A 15,831-nucleotide genomic window follows, 5' to 3' on the forward strand; every position below is an offset into this window, starting at 1 on the left:
GCAGGCATATCCGCAATAGGTTCAGCCGAGGGGACGCTGGTATTATTAGAGGCATGAGGTGCCACGGCCTCTTGCAAAGGAGGGAAGAGGGACGCAAGCATTGTGATCGTCGGACTGATTTCTTCCCTGAGCTTGGCTACAGCAGCTTCCACGGCAGCAGAGATGATCTTCTCCAGGTCGCCATCGACAGGCCTCTGGGCCTTTCGGGCAAAGCTGGTACCACGACCCCTTAGAGCAGCTAATGCATCATAACGCGAGCAGTGCCGAGAGTCCATAATTTCCAAAAGTAACACCTCTTGGTCACGGGAGCTACAGGTCTCGCAGTCAGCATAGTGAGGATCCCCACATAGGCGGCATTTCAGCTGGGCACCGCCAGGGCACGCTAGCTCTTCATGCTTGTCACCACAACGCCTACAACATACATCCGATTTACAGTTCTTGGCCACATGCCCGAAGCGGAAACAGTGTCTGCACTGTATGACCCTGCGATGGAATGGATCAACACGGAAAATGAGAGGCCACGACTTCACCTCAGAAGGGCAAGTATGACCGGCGAACGTGACGATTACCGACTCGGTGGGGACGCGTTTATCATTGTCCAGCCTGCTACAGCGGAAGGCTTCCAGAGCACCAACGGAATCGAATAGCTCGATAAGTTCACACGCAGGCAGTGAAACGTCAACGCCACGCACCACCCCCTTAACACAGGCAAGAAGATGCGGGACGAAAGCTTCGACGGGCAGGCCACCGAAGGAGCGTGTCATCAGCAAGGTCTGGACAACTGTCAAGTTGCGGGACCTGCAGACGATACCGTCCCTTCCATATTGACGTACCTCGGAGATGTCGCGGAAATCAGGGGTAACCTGTTCTAAACAGCGAATAAGGACCTTTGGGTTCTTGGAGCGAATGGACATGCCATTTGTAGGTTTTATTACTACCGGGAGAGATGGTAGCCCATTATCAATGAAGCGATCAAGAGGATATGACGTGATATCGACAGATGATGGCCAGTAATGGTCAGGGTCGCTAATGGGAGGAGGCATCCCCCTTCCTTGGTATGCGCTGGCCAATCCCCCTTACCTCACGCCTATAGGCGGTCGTGGCAGGGGCAGCAGACCAAACGAGAGCTTCAGCACCCACAGGGTACTCCTCCTTCCTTCCTTCCTTCCTTCACTCCTTTCCGGTTGTGTCTGAACAGCTGGGTCCGAACAAACGTGCTTCTGCTTCGAGCAGAGAGAACCCAATCGCCCGTGCACCTCTTCTTCTTCTTCTTCTTCGTCCCACGGAGAATGGCCCCTTACGTCACACACTCTGCACGTCCCCCCCCCCCCCCCCCCCGAGCTTCTTCTTTTCCCAGGTGTGACCAGAACCATGGCAATGATAATTCTCAGATGTCATAATAGGAACCTCTAAACACCCGCACAATCCGCAACGTCCGCCTCCGGATGGCAGCTCCCTTGTGGTATGGCGCCTAGAAGTGTGCACTGATCTCTATGTATGTATAAATCACTATGTATAATTTTACAATCGAGATCAGTGGAAGTGTGTGAGGAGGAGAAGCGCGGGCGGAACCGGGAGACTCTGTGGCAGCTCTGTGGTGACGGCGCAGATGGCGCTGCGCGCTGCGCTACGTATGTATAGGTATGCTGCTCCGATGCTGGAAGCATGGACGGTTTGCCGGCGGTTACGTGCTGGCAGTCTTAGTTTCTTCCGCAACTTGTGTACCTTAAACAATCGGCACGATAACATTGGAAGTCTACAATTAAAGGCAGGAATCTGCCACTAGGCAACGTATTTTTGCATGTTTTGTAACATTTTACCGCTCCCAATCGCAACAGTAGAAAGGGACACCAGCTAGAGGCTTCAGCAAGCATTTATTTACAGACACTCTGTAGCAAGCATATACATTATATAACCTGATCTTTTGAAAACGCAGCAGACTACAAGGGGGTATCAGTGTGTACACACATATGCATGAAAAAAGCGGACTAAACCAACATTCAAGCATATATATATGGTATTCGACCTTTTAGCGACACGAATGCAATTTCCTTCATGCAATCAGGAAGCATCGTGAGTTTCCTGTCACATCTCAGTAAATGTCAAGCTTTAGCTGGCGAAGGATAATATGAAACCGCGGCACCTTTCGCGGCCCGTAACTGCTCAGAGCCAACCCCAGGTCGGGAGCTCAGCGTCGTACAGTTTCGTTTCTCCTCTTCGTAGCGCTATAGTTTCTATGAGCTGTTTGCCCCTTTTCTGACGCGCCGCTTTGACTAGACGCAAGTTCCACAATGCCTCCTCAACAAGACTAGAAGTACTCCGCAAGAGCTTGGTGATGCTGCAATTGATAGCTAGCTGCGTCCAGTCAAAGACTGTGACACAAGGGCCCAGTGCATCTATTGCAAGTGTGAGATTTATGCGCCGTTGTCAGATACAAGGCAGCTAGGTCGCAAAAAAGACGAGAAAAGGCATTGGAACTTTTTGCACGCAATAAAGAAACCACGTTCGGTGTTTCCGATGACAAAACGAAAAAAAGGTCTGCAAAAGATTCCGAATTTCATTTACTTTCTCTCCTTCTTATCCACTCAGACTTATTTTGTTATGTGTGCTATGTCCTCTCTTGGCCATCGAGCGTGCTCATTCGCTGAAACATTACGGACAACGAACAAAAAGCACAGTAGCGGCAGCGACTTCTTTTGGTGACTTTCGGCTTCAATTTTAGCGACTTTTTGGGACGCTACTAGCGACTTCTTGCGAATGAATGAGATTTGGCAGCACTGAATCTGACAATCCGCGCACGCGCACTGCCGCAACCAGAGTATCCGGTCCATGATCCGGTCAGTGAAATCAAGTGAAACCACGTGCGTTTGTTTTTGTGTAGACTACGTGCGTTTGTCTTTGTGCTTAATGTTTCGGGCTTCGATTACTGACTACAGGCCTTTGTTTGTGATTAGTGTGTGCGCGTTTGAATCACATCCAAATGTTGGGATCGTGGGAAGTCCAACTATGTTAGAACCATCAAGCTTAACGACGACAACGACATGCCGCTTTTGCGACCAGTTATTTGCGACACCGTCAACAGTACGAAGGCATATAGCAAACGTGCATAATATCAGCGCAGATGTCCATCTCCCTTTCAAATGCAACGACTGCACTGAGTTCACAGGCTTTGAGACGTTGAGGAATCATGCTGTGGCGAAACACCAGCTTCAAGAATGTTTCATTTGAATGTGAACAACGTAATAGTTGGGGTGCCTACTGTGTGTGCAGCCTTCTGTAGTGGGTGAAGTATTTGGGAGAAGCAGGAATGCTTCAAAGTATCTTTGGTAGCTGTCCAGAAAATACATATATGAAAGAAGGATGAAATAATATTAAGGAAACTCACTCATTTCATGCTTACTGTTGCATAGGCGCCGACTGCGGGGGGGCGCGGGGGCCCTTGCCCCCCCGGAACATGAACTAGGGGGGGCGCCGCCTCCCCTGGGATGTCCCGCTAAGAGACTGACACCAACGTTTGGGGCTCGGCGCGCCCGGGTCAAAAGAGCGAAGAGACACCAACCCCAAAAATGCATCTTGCAATTTGTAAAATATGTATCCGCCCACCATACTCATTATCACAGTAGAAAGTGAGGCGGAGAAACACAGAGGATGACACAACACATAGCCTGAATTTCGCCCAAAGCAATCAGATCAATGAAACGAAGCAGTCGGAAAGGTGCCAGCAGTTGCCAGTGAGGTGTAACGGTAGAATCTTCGGAACGCATATCCGTTGGGAGCGGGTTCAACTCCCGCTGCTCCATTTCATTGACCATATTCATAATATTGCGCGCATTTCGGGTCAAACACCGAGGATTGAATGCATTTTTTTCCTTTTGCAGTCAGTTTTCAAAGGCGTAATGCCTTCAGTTGGGCACATGTTCACTGTTTACGTTCTCTCTGTTTTTTTTTTCTTTTTCCTGTTCTTCCTTCCTCTTATTTTTATACTAGTTCTGCATACATCATAAGATCCCGCCAGAGTGTGTGATTCTTCAGCTTTAGTTTTGTGTTCTTCATTTTTATTCTCCTTTTCTTTCCTTCTTTTTGTTTTCTTTTGCTTTCTTTTCTCTTTGCGTTTTTTGTCTTCCCCATTTCACTCTTTTGTTGGAATAACACACCGACATCCCTCTGGCTTACCTTTCTTTTTTTCTTAATAAACATATCCCCCCCCCCGCCAGAGTACTTATTTCGCGGTGCGCCCTTGCCCCCCCTGGGAAAATGAAAACTCTCCGCCTCTGTACTGTTGTATATCGACTACCGGCGTAAAAAATTTCGGCTTATTTTAATTTTTAAATGATTATTTGACAGATATGTTACAGCATCATGTACTTTCAGGTGGAGTGATTGAGTAATATTGACATGTCATTGGATCATAATATGAGAACTCAATGTATGTTGTTACTGGATGGATACGGTTTCTATAATACCATATAGATGCACCTATTCGAGTTACAGCTCGTTCATCAACTTTACTTCACTTGATTCAAACACACACACACACTATACACAAACAAAGTCCCGTAAACAAAGCGCGCAACACTAATCACAAGCAAAGACAAACGCACGTAGTCTGCACACAAACAAGTGGCTGCTCTTGTTGCAGCAGTGCACGTACATGATTTACCATGTTTGCACATTGGGGCTTGGAGCATTACGTCACGCGGCGTACCCAATCAGGAAAAGGTGCATTCCTCCTGGCAAACACTTGTAAATGGCAGTAGTGATGGGCGACAGTCATCCAAACACTATCGATGGTTGAGATGACTACTTATTTGACTGTCGTTAGTTTTGTTCAACATTGACTATTGATAGTTCAGCTATCAATAGTAAGCTGGACACAAAAACGGGCTTGCTGCACAAACATAGTAGTCACTGCTCCTAGTTGTATTATCAATCGAATCAAATATATTTATTTATAGTCGCATGGTTGATATTTTTGAAATAGTATCGCATTGTTAGCATTAAAATAATTGAAAGATTAACATAATCGAAACGCGAACTCAGCCGGGTTCATTTTTAAAAGAAACACGAGTAAATTTTTAAATTCACGGTCAGCAAATTATTGAGAGTATGCAGGAGTAAAATGTGATGAAAGATGGAAGTCTCTGAAAAGGTTAGCCAGCTGTAGGGACTCGAACCCACATCTTCTGGATTACCGGTCCAGGGCTCTAACAAAAATGTAAAATGCTAATTCAGAAGGTTCCGTTTTCAAAAGAAACCTGCCAAAATTTTAAATATGGAGTGAACATACTATTGATGGTTTACAGGAGAAACTTATTTTTCACAGAAAGTTTCGTTTATGAAAGAAACAAGCTAAATTTTTATATTTGGATTGAATAAAAGTTTAGAGGCAAGAGCGAAACGCTAATTCAGAAGGTGTGCTGCATTGGCTTGGCTGAAGGATGAAGCTTGGTGAACGACGGGACTATCGATAGCCAGAAAAGCATCGCGATACTATAGAAATTCTGGTGCATTCGATAGTTTGACGATCGACAGTATCGAATGGTTTGATAGTATTGCCCATCGTGGCAGTTTGCGATGCCTTTCGTGTTGGCGTTACTTTAACATGCCCTTTGTTTTCCATTGTTGTCTACTGAGCAGCACATGTTGTTCCAGTGCAAGTTTTGATAAATGAATAGTCACATTCACAACGCACATCGCGCAGTGTTGACCAAGACAATCAACAAATCTGGTGAGTTATGCTTTGATATGGACTCTAGCTGGTTTCGCATAACAGTGTGCAATCCACACATTCTTGCATTCTCATATGATTAACTTGACTGAATGTAAACAGCCTAAGGGCATGTAGTAGATGCGCTTCGATATGTTACTATAGGTTTGCACCGTTTAGGGACAACAAATTGATTCCAAACTAAAATACCGATAATGTATCATCATACAGCAGCATTTATCACCGTAAGCCACATTTTATTTGTTAAAATTTGTGACGATATTTGTCAAAAAATACGAATACAAGTCGGCATACTTGAACTCATCTCCTTGAGTTGCTTACGGTGAATATCGCGCACTGATGTTGTGCCCCTTCGTGCACCAACTGGATATCTGATTTGAATAAATATTTTGGGAGGTCATTTAAATACACTTTCTCGTTATTTAATTATTTCCCCATTTCAGTCATCTGTTGTGACTTCACCAAGGATTCAGGAGGATATGACGTTGCTGCCCAGAGAGTCCTGCCTGAAGAGGTGAGCTGTTAACACTACAAAATTATCGGTTCTGTTGTGAAGTGAGAAATTGTGAAGTTATACCATTCTAAACTTGGTGCATGGCTTCCTTAAAAGAAAAAAAAAAGGAAACACATACATCTGTGATTTAATGAATTGTAATTTTTCATTGTCAGTGTTTTTGTATCATTTTATTTCCTCGTGTTTTCATACAAACTAATGAAACCAAATTCATTCCATGGTCAAGCTATGTGTTTTTTTGGAAGTCATATTTTTAAGGTCTTCCATTTTTTTGTCCTGATGAAGATTTACAAAGCCTAGCATAAGCAGGGTGTCTACCAACCGGGAAAACCGTGAATTATCGCAGGATTTCAATGCATCTGGGGGTAACAGAAAATTTATTGGAATAAGTATTGCAGCTGCTGGGGTATGCCATACCAAACATCGGCAATTTTCTGCTCTCACCTAAATTTTGCTGACATCTCTTTCGGCAACGAAACGGGGTAGAATGGTATTCTATATATATTAAAGATATACTTCATTTACGGACATCTGATCTAGTGCCGTGGAGCTATGAGCGCCAAAAAATTTACAATTTTTGTCATATCTGCTGACTTGGGTATTTTTTCTTGAGCATCCCTTTAAAGTTTGACCGTTTTCACTCCGCACAGGTATATTAGGGTGCCCAGGCTTTACGTATACCAGCTATGAGGGTTGTGACGCAAATGAAATGGCGTCAGTAAGGCTGCAGAGCCGTGAGAAAAAATCACGTCGTGAAGACGACGCCACCTTGCCCTCTCTCCATCTGTGGACTGGTTGATCGTAGGAAGCTCCAGGCACCTGCTTTCATCTTCACGTAAGATCGTTTCCAACATACATATTTTTACTGAAATCCAAAAATGTGTTGGCGGACCTTAGTTGATTTAAAATGGAATTACTTCTTTGCTCGTAGGTAGCTTTCGAGAACCTCGCTGGTAAACAGCGGTCCATTATCGGTAAAAAGGACATCTGGGCAAATACAAATGCGTCCGTTATCTTGCTGGCGGTGGTCTTAGACCCTTTTGGAGAAGCATCAACTGCTGGGAAGATGGACTTATCTGGGTCATTGTGAGTCAGGACCTAAGGGGATGTCAACATTCTCTTCGCTGTCTCGAAAGCTTCAACGCATGCGGATGACGCCATACCTTTCTTTAGTGAGTCATTAATCGGTGCACAAACATCCAACAAGCTCTTCAAATACTTGCCGTTGGACCATTTTAAGGAATGAATGCAGCTCCGACACTTGAGTTGGTGGACTCAAGGGGGTGGGTTGGTCTAAAGCCCTCAGCATCCACAGCATGGCCTAAGTGGCTAAGTGCTCCACCTTCAGCTGTAGGAACGCACACTTCTCTTTCTTCAAAGTAAAGCCCAATTCCCGTAGTCGAGTGAAGACCTTGTTCAAGTTTGTGAGGTGCTCTGCATCATTTCTTCGGGTGATGATAATGTCATCAAGATAGCAAGCCACCGATGACAGTTCAGCAAAGACCTGTTTCATCATTCGTTGAAAAACAGCTGGAACTGAGGCAATACCGAGAGGCATGCTGTTGAACTGGAACAACCCTTTGTGTGTGTTGACGACGAGCATCTTCGTCAAGTTGCATTCATAGATAAGCCTCAGACAGATCTAGCTTTGTAAACTTCTAACCACCGTTGAGGACAGCTAGTAGCTCTTCTGGTCGTGGCAGTGGATACTGTGTAATCGCCAGTTTCGGGTTGACGGTTACGCTTAAGTCGCCACATACCCTTACGGCTCAATTTGGCTACGACACTACAACGATAGGTGTATCACATCCTTGTCGCCAGTTGAAGTGACTACTTGGGTACACTGTTTATTTCACGGAGGCCAGAACCCGAATGCTCATAAGACTTGGCAGTCTTCATTGTTGTCATCGCTGCCAGTGGAACTGCAGTGTCAGAACAGTACCATTGCAAGCTGACCGAAAATAAATGGAGGTCAGATGAGAAAGGTGTTCTTTCTTTGTCAGTGACTGTGGGATGACTCCAAAAAGGTCACAACAAAGTTTATATGCAACTAGCTGATGATGGTGATCCGTGTTTTAATGGCGCGGCGGTAACTACGACCATAATGCGCCAAGACAAATGCAACTAGCTCTAAGCTCCATATACGAGGGTGGTTCCATAAGTTTCCGGCCCGAGGTAGAAAATGCGCGCAAATTGGAAAATGCGATAAAGGACGCATGGTGCCCTCTGTGGGAGGGCCGGAGCACCACCCTCAACCCTCTCCATGCTTTTGTCAGTTGGAGAGCGGCATTTCAAACAGCCAGGGTGCACTCTTCAGTTAAAATGGAAAAAATTGAGTACCGCGCTGTGATAAAATTCTTGACAAGAGAAGGACTTTCGCCTAAAGAAATTAAAGTGAGACTGGACAACGTTTACAGGGAAGATTCTCCGTCGTACACAACGGTAAAAGACCGAGCTAAGCAGTTTCGACTGGGGCGAGAGTCCATCGAAGATGATCCACGCGATGGTCGTCCAGTGGAAGTGGTGACACAAGAAAATTTGTCTCTTGTCGAGGAGGAAGTGCTGAGCAACAGACGTCTGAAGGTGAAGGAAATCTCAGAAAGGCTGGGGCTTTCCAAAACAACCGTTTTTCGCATCATCGGCGAGGGCCTTCACATGAAAAAGGTCAGTGCGAGATGGGTGCCACGACTTCTCTCGTCAGTTCAAAAGCAACAGCGCGCCGTCTGTGCCAAAGAGTTTTTGGAGCTCTGTCAAGAGAACGAAGAAGAAATATTGAAGTCAATTGTCACAGGGGATGAGACTATGGTGCTCTACTATGATCCCCTTTCGAAAAAGGAGTCGACAGAATGGCGCAAACCAGGAGAAGCACCCCCAAGAAAAGCCAAGGTCACACAATCCACAAAGAAGATAATGGCAATATTTTGGGATTGTCACGGGATCCTCCTCATCGACTTCAAAGGGAGGAACACCACAGTGAATGCGACTTATTCTGCTTCACTCCTGCACCGACTGCGAGACGCCATCAAGGAAAAGAGGCGCGGCAGGTTGAGTTGAGGTGTCCGGTTGCTCCAGGACAATGCCCCTGTCCACACGGCTTCTGTTGCCAAGGCTGCACTGAAGGAGTGCGGCTTCGAAGAAATCCACCACCCACCCTACAGTCCAGACTTGGCACTGAGTGACTACTTCCTGTTCTCAAACTTGAAGAGGGATCTCAGAGCGATAGTGAGGTGCAAGAGGCAGTTTTCCACCATTTTGCGGACAAAACTTCCGACTATTTTTTCAAGGGTATAAGAATGCTGGTTGAAATGTGGCAAAAGTGGATCGAAGTTAAGGGTGACTATGTCGAAAAGTGATACACTTGTTTTGTCTCTATGACTATTAAAAGTTGGTGGGGCCGGAAACTTATGGAACGACCCTCGTAGCAACGTGCTTCACAACAACGTCAACAATACTTCATGATGAACACAATATGCTGTGGTATGTGAATATACTGTTTAGCTCACAATATAAATGTTTACTGTGAGCCAGACTGTGCCCTCGGACCATATGATATGAGATGTGCATTCAGCTGAGTATGAGTCATGCAGTGTGCCTTTATGGCTACCCAGTTCGTAATAAACGTTACACACGTCACACACTGGGATTTTTGTTGTGGTAGGGATTAAAGTATCGGTCGTTATGAAACTTTTCATTGAATGAGACTTTGGCCATAATGAGATGGAATCGCCTTCACAGCTGTCTCTATAATGTCATATAATAACTTGCATTTACAAGAGTGGTCTGCTTTGATCACTCATCCTAAGCCACAAGTCATTGTGAAGCTATTATGAGACAAGGAAGTCCACACATCATTCCTGCTCACCATATTCAATGACAGCATGTAAATGGTGCTCTTTAGAGTCTGATTTTGTTGAATGCATGGCTTTCACAGTTTCCATAATAGAATCGAGAATCTTTTTTAGCCACAGAAGGGACTTTTGAGTGCAATCCAATTAAACGAAAAATTTGTCAGTTGGGTAGGAGAGGGGGATCTCCAACAGGACTCTTCCCCTATGAGAAAATTAGTACTGAACATAGAACACAAGCAAGCACATTTGGTATGTCGCCCACATTTCTAAGTGGGCTGTGCCTGTCTGTCTTTCTTTCGGTGACTAAGGAATGCTGTGTTGAGAGCAGTTCTATATTATGTCTTCCCTCTCAGGACTATTATGAACTCGTACGAATTATAGGCACTTGTGTTACCACAGATTTATGGAAAGAAAAGAAAAACTAGAATTACTGTGTAGTACAAAATACGTAATTAATGTCGAGGGCTAGTAACTGCAATGACATCCCACACAGGTCTGTAGAGAGAGACTCGAAGCCATGCTATAGAGTATGTCTCAAGAACGTCTCAACAGCTGTAAAACAAATTGAACCCATGGATGCTTATAGCTACACTAAGGTTCATAACCCGTACATCCACATAACAATTATGCTATGATTACTGTGTTAAACTTGTGGGTTCGATATTTACTTTTACACTGTAAGAGCCATTTTCATTGTTTTTCATCACACACCCTGTACAACATTTGAGAATCTCAGAAATGTGTCGTGATGTATAGAACAGGTTTTGCGCAGACAAGCATTATGAATGCATGTAGAAAAGCTTCTTGGGGGAAAACGTTTGAGGATAACGTTTTGCTGAAAATTTTTGTCTTTTCCTGCAGGGCGAGCCTGGGATACCAGGTGCCCACGGGATCCCCGGAAGTCCTGGACCACCAGGTCCTCCAGGAGACGTAAGTTGTGGGTAGTCTGCATAAATTGTAGTCTGTCAAAATGGTCGTATCCCAGGTCTCCCAGTGGTTTCATCAGTTCTCAGCCCAGCAAAGTGGAGACAAGGGACCACCTCCCGATGCATTCCAGTTCATGCAAGCATCTGTGGTGAGTGAGCCTTTGAGACATGTTTATACTGTCTACAGAAATGATTCAATGTAGATGCTCTAAGGTTGGTGATCAGCTGTGTATTCTGACCACTGAGCGTAAAATTTTGAATCGCCCATATAGTCCCACTGAGGGTTGGCCTCATTCATCATATCTGGTTCACCATGGGGAGAGTATTACACCCAACAGTAGGATTGAAGCTTTTTTGCATTGCACAGTTTGTGAGGGTCCATGTCTGCAGCTTTTTCAGGCGTTATTAATCCTCCTGTCGTACATTTTAATCCTTATACCATGACATTTAATCCATTTGCCATCGTTATTAATCCTCCTTTCATTATTTTTAATCTTCATTTCACATAATTTAATCCGTTTCTCATACATTTAACCCAAGTGACTATGTGTGGGCTACATGACTTTTTTATTTTTATTTTGGGACAATTCCCATGGGTACGCATATTGCACATGCTTTTCACTAATATTGTGGGTTTCTGCACCATAATGGGATACTGTGGGACTGTCAATCTGGATTACGGTGTTGTGGGACTATTCCCATCTCTACGAGTATTACCCATGGTTTTCATTAAAAACATGGGTTTCTGCATTGTAATGGGATACTGTGGTACTGCCAATCTGGATTGTGATATTGTGGGACTATTTCCATGTCTACAGATATTACATTAGCTTTTATTAAAAACATGGGTTTCTGCATTGTAATGGGATACTGTGGGACTGTGTATATGGATAACGACATTGTGGGACTATTCCCATGTGTACGGATATTGCCCATGCTTTTCATTAGATATGCGGGTTTCTGCACTGTGATGGGATACTGTGGAACTGTGGACCTTCATTACGATATTGTGGGACTATTTCCATGTCTATGGGTATTACCCATGCTGTTCATTCAAAATGCAGGTTTCTGGAGTATAACGGGATACTGTGGGATTGTCTATCTGGTTTAGGATATTGTGGAACTATTCCCATGTGTGCAGGTATTACCCATGCTGTTCATTAAATATGTGGGTTTCCGCACTGTAATGGGATACTGTGGGACTGGCAATCTTGATTACGATATCCTGGGACAATAAGCATGTCTATGGGTATTCCCCGTGCTTTTCATTAAAAACACAGGTTTTTGCACTAATGGGATAATGTGGGACTCTCAATCTTGATTAGGGAATTTTGAGACAATTCCCATGTCTACGGGTATTGCACATGCTATTCATTAATAATGTGGGTTTCTGCACCATAATGGGATACTGTGGGACGGTCAATCCGGATTCTGGTATTGTGGGATATTCTCTTGTCTACGGATTTTACTCATGGTTTTCATTAAAAATACAGGTTTCTGTACCGTAATGGGATACAGTGGGACAGTCAACCTTGCTTATGATATTGTGGGACTATTCCCATGTGTGCAGGTATTACCTATGCTTTTCATTAAATATGCAGGTTTCTGCACCTTAATGGGATACTGTGGGACTGTCGATCTTGATTACGATATCCTGGGACTATATGCATGTCTATGGGTATTACCCATGCTTTTAATTCAAAATGAGGGTTTCTGCACTGTAATGGGATACTATGCGACTGTCTATCTGGATCACAGTATCCCATTACAGTGCAGAAATTCGCATAATTAATGAAAAGCATGGGTAACACCCACACACATGGGAGTAGTCCCACAATATCCTAAACCAGATACAGTCCCACAGTATCCCGTTATACTGCAGAAACTCGCCTTTTGAATGAAAAGCATGGGTAACACCCGTAGACACTGAAATAGTCCAACAATATCGGAATCCAGATTGACAGACCCATTACAGTGCAAATAACGGTGTTTTTCATTGAAAGCAAGGGGAATACCCATAGACATGCATATAGTCCCAGGATATCGTAATCAAGATCGACAGTCCCACTGTATCCCATTAAGGTGCAGAAACCCGCAGATTTAATGAAAAGCATGGGTAATACCCGCACACGTGAATAGTCCCACAATATCGCAAGCAATGTTGACGGTCACACTGTATCCCATACGGTGCAGAAACCCGTATTTTAAATCAAAACCATGGGTAAAATACGAAGACATGGGAATAGTCCCACGATACCGCAATCCAGATTGACCGTATCCTGTTATGGTGCAGAAACCCGCATTATTAATGAAAAGCATGTGCAATACCCGTAGACATGGGAATTGTCTCAAAATACCGTAATCAAGGTTGACAGTCCCGCAGTATCCCATTAGTGCAAAAACACGCGTTTTTAATGAAAAGCAGGGGGAATACCCATAGACACGCTTATAGTCCTAGGATATCGTAATCAAGATTGCCAGTTTCACAGTATCTCATTACAGTGCAGAATCCCACATATTTAACGAAAAGCATGGGTAATACCCGCACACATGGGAACAGTCCCACAATATCCCATTACAGTGCAGAATCCCACATATTTAACAAAAGGCATGGGTAATACCCGCACACATGGGAACAGTCCCACAATATCCCATTACAGTGCAGAATCCCACATATTTAACAAAAGGCATGGGTAATACCCGCACACATGGGAATAGTCCCACAGTATCCCATTACAGTGCAGAAACCCACATATTTAACGGAAAGCATGGGTAATACGCGCACACATGCGAAATAGTTCCACAATATCCTAAACCAGACAGACGCGACGCGCTGCAGAATTTGTCGCTGTCGCGTCTGGTCATGGCGGGTCCATTTGAGCAGCGACATTTCGTCATTTCGTCGCCGAGAAATGATGTTTTTGGAGAAGCATTGCTTATTTTATTCGAGCTAAGTTGTAAATTGCCATAAATATACCAAAAATAGTATTTCATTCGTCAAAACGAGGAGAACTTGTAATGAAGGTGCTATGTAATATTCGCCGTAACGCAGTGGCGCTGCGGTTGAAGTTCCCAACGCCCCGCCCACTTCTTCGTCTGCTACTTTTGTTGGTTGCCCTCTCCACCCTTTCCCTTGCCCACGCATTCAGTTCTTGTTTCACGCCGTCAAATCTGGCTGGTTTTGTCAAACAACAGGCAACGAACTCAGCGACATGCTACAAATATCTACTGGGACTGGGAGTATGGCGGGCTAGAATGAATGGTGTGCTGAGCGACGGATGAAGTCGGGTCCGGACGACGGGCCTGCCGACAGGTGGCTACCACGGGCTGCTTGCGCTGTCGTTTCCAGCGCCCTCTCCCTCACGTGATAGGGTACTGGGAGTAGATGCAGAAATATTCAGCCGCGACTGAGCTTTTTTGACGCTCGTGTGGCGGCAGTGACGTCGATTTTGTCGCTTCTCGCGTGTATCTGCCGCGTGTCGCTTGTTATGGGATTCGGGCTTTATACTTCAGAAACCTGCATTTCGAATGAAAAGCGTGGGTAATGCCCATAGACATGGAAATAGTCCCACAATATCGTAATGAAGATCCACAGTTCCACAGTATCCCATTACAGTGCAGAAACCCGCATATCTAATGAAAAGCATGGGCAATATCCATACACATGGGAATAGTCCTTCAATGTCGTAATCCATATACACAGTCCCACAGTATCCCATTACAATGCAGAAACCCATGTTTTTAATAAAAGCATATGTAATATCTGTAGACATGGAAATAGTCCCACAACATCACAATCCAGATTGGCAGTCCCACAGTATCCCATTACAATGCAGAAACCCACGTTTTTAATGAAAACCACGGGTAATACTCGTAGACATGGGAATAGTCCCACAACACTGTAATCCAGATTGACAGTCCCACAGTATCACGTTATGGTGCAGAAACCCACAATATTAGTGAAAAGCACGTGCAATATGCGTACATATGGGAATTGTCCCAAAATACACACACAAAAAAAGTCAAGTAGCCCATACATAGTCACTTGAATTAAATTGCATGAGAAACGGATTAAATTATGAGAAATGAGGATTAAAAATAATGAAAGGAGGATTAATTCCGATGGCAAATGGATTAAATGTCATGGTATAAGGAAAATGTATGACAAGAGGATTAATAACGGCGGAAAAAGCTGTAGTTTAGGTGTAGTGATTTGAAACTTGAAATCTACATACCTGGATGGAATTATAGAAGGTGCATCGGAATCCGTTTTTAAAATGCGGCGGCCGAAGCGTTGTTTTCCTAGTATTCATACACGTAGTTATTTACGCCTATAACTTAATTAAATTAATGAATAATTGAGAGATGCATGCTGAATACTACACAGAATTGCATAACGACTCGTTATTCTGGAGTGTGACCACGTGAAACCATGCTTAACACTGGACTGCATAGACCCAATGTGATTTATTTTGACAGCGTGGATTTCAAAGGAATGGATTTTGAAGGGTGGGTTTCTTGGCGTGGATTTCAAAAATTTTATTATTACGAGTGGGTAACTGGGTACACCACAGATTACGAATAATGAGGCATTTTAAAAGAATGTATAACACTGGTTTCTTGAAAAAGTGTGAGAAATGTTTGCTTAGCAGAATTCTCAATCTGCTCTCAACTCTCTCTCTCGGCCAATTGGCGAGATCCTGGTGGGTGCATGGTCGCGCTCCTTGAATCTGACGTATTTCGGCTTCTTCATTCCAGCGGTCAGCTCCGTTAGTTCGCGCTTCTTCACAGGCATGGTCGATGAATGCCATATGA

General features: G+C 44.3%; 1 protein-coding gene across 4 annotated transcripts in view; it reads left to right on the forward strand.

The window, feature by feature from the left end:
• The window catches only part of LOC135386394 (collagen alpha-1(I) chain-like), a 127,956-nt gene that overhangs the window by 39,710 nt on the left and 72,415 nt on the right, over nucleotides 1-15,831 (forward strand). Inside the window, exons 1-6 of one of the 4 annotated variants that reach the window (XM_064616309.1) lie at nucleotides 1,653-5,728; nucleotides 6,172-6,242; nucleotides 6,893-7,077; nucleotides 7,174-7,414; nucleotides 10,952-11,020; nucleotides 11,076-11,165. In XM_064616309.1, coding sequence (XP_064472379.1) covers nucleotides 7,349-7,414; nucleotides 10,952-11,020; nucleotides 11,076-11,165 — 225 coding nt within the window. In that variant the 5' untranslated portion in view covers nucleotides 1,653-5,728; nucleotides 6,172-6,242; nucleotides 6,893-7,077; nucleotides 7,174-7,348. Of the gene's footprint in view, nucleotides 1-1,652; nucleotides 5,729-6,171; nucleotides 6,243-6,892; nucleotides 7,078-7,173; nucleotides 7,415-9,455; nucleotides 9,720-10,951; nucleotides 11,021-11,075; nucleotides 11,166-15,831 lie in introns of those variants that run through there. The other 3 variants (XM_064616310.1, XM_064616312.1, XM_064616308.1) reach the window with 3 other exon arrangements.

Source organism: Ornithodoros turicata, chromosome 2 (assembly GCF_037126465.1).
Source record: "Ornithodoros turicata isolate Travis chromosome 2, ASM3712646v1, whole genome shotgun sequence".
NCBI lineage: Eukaryota > Metazoa > Arthropoda > Arachnida > Ixodida > Argasidae > Ornithodoros > Ornithodoros turicata.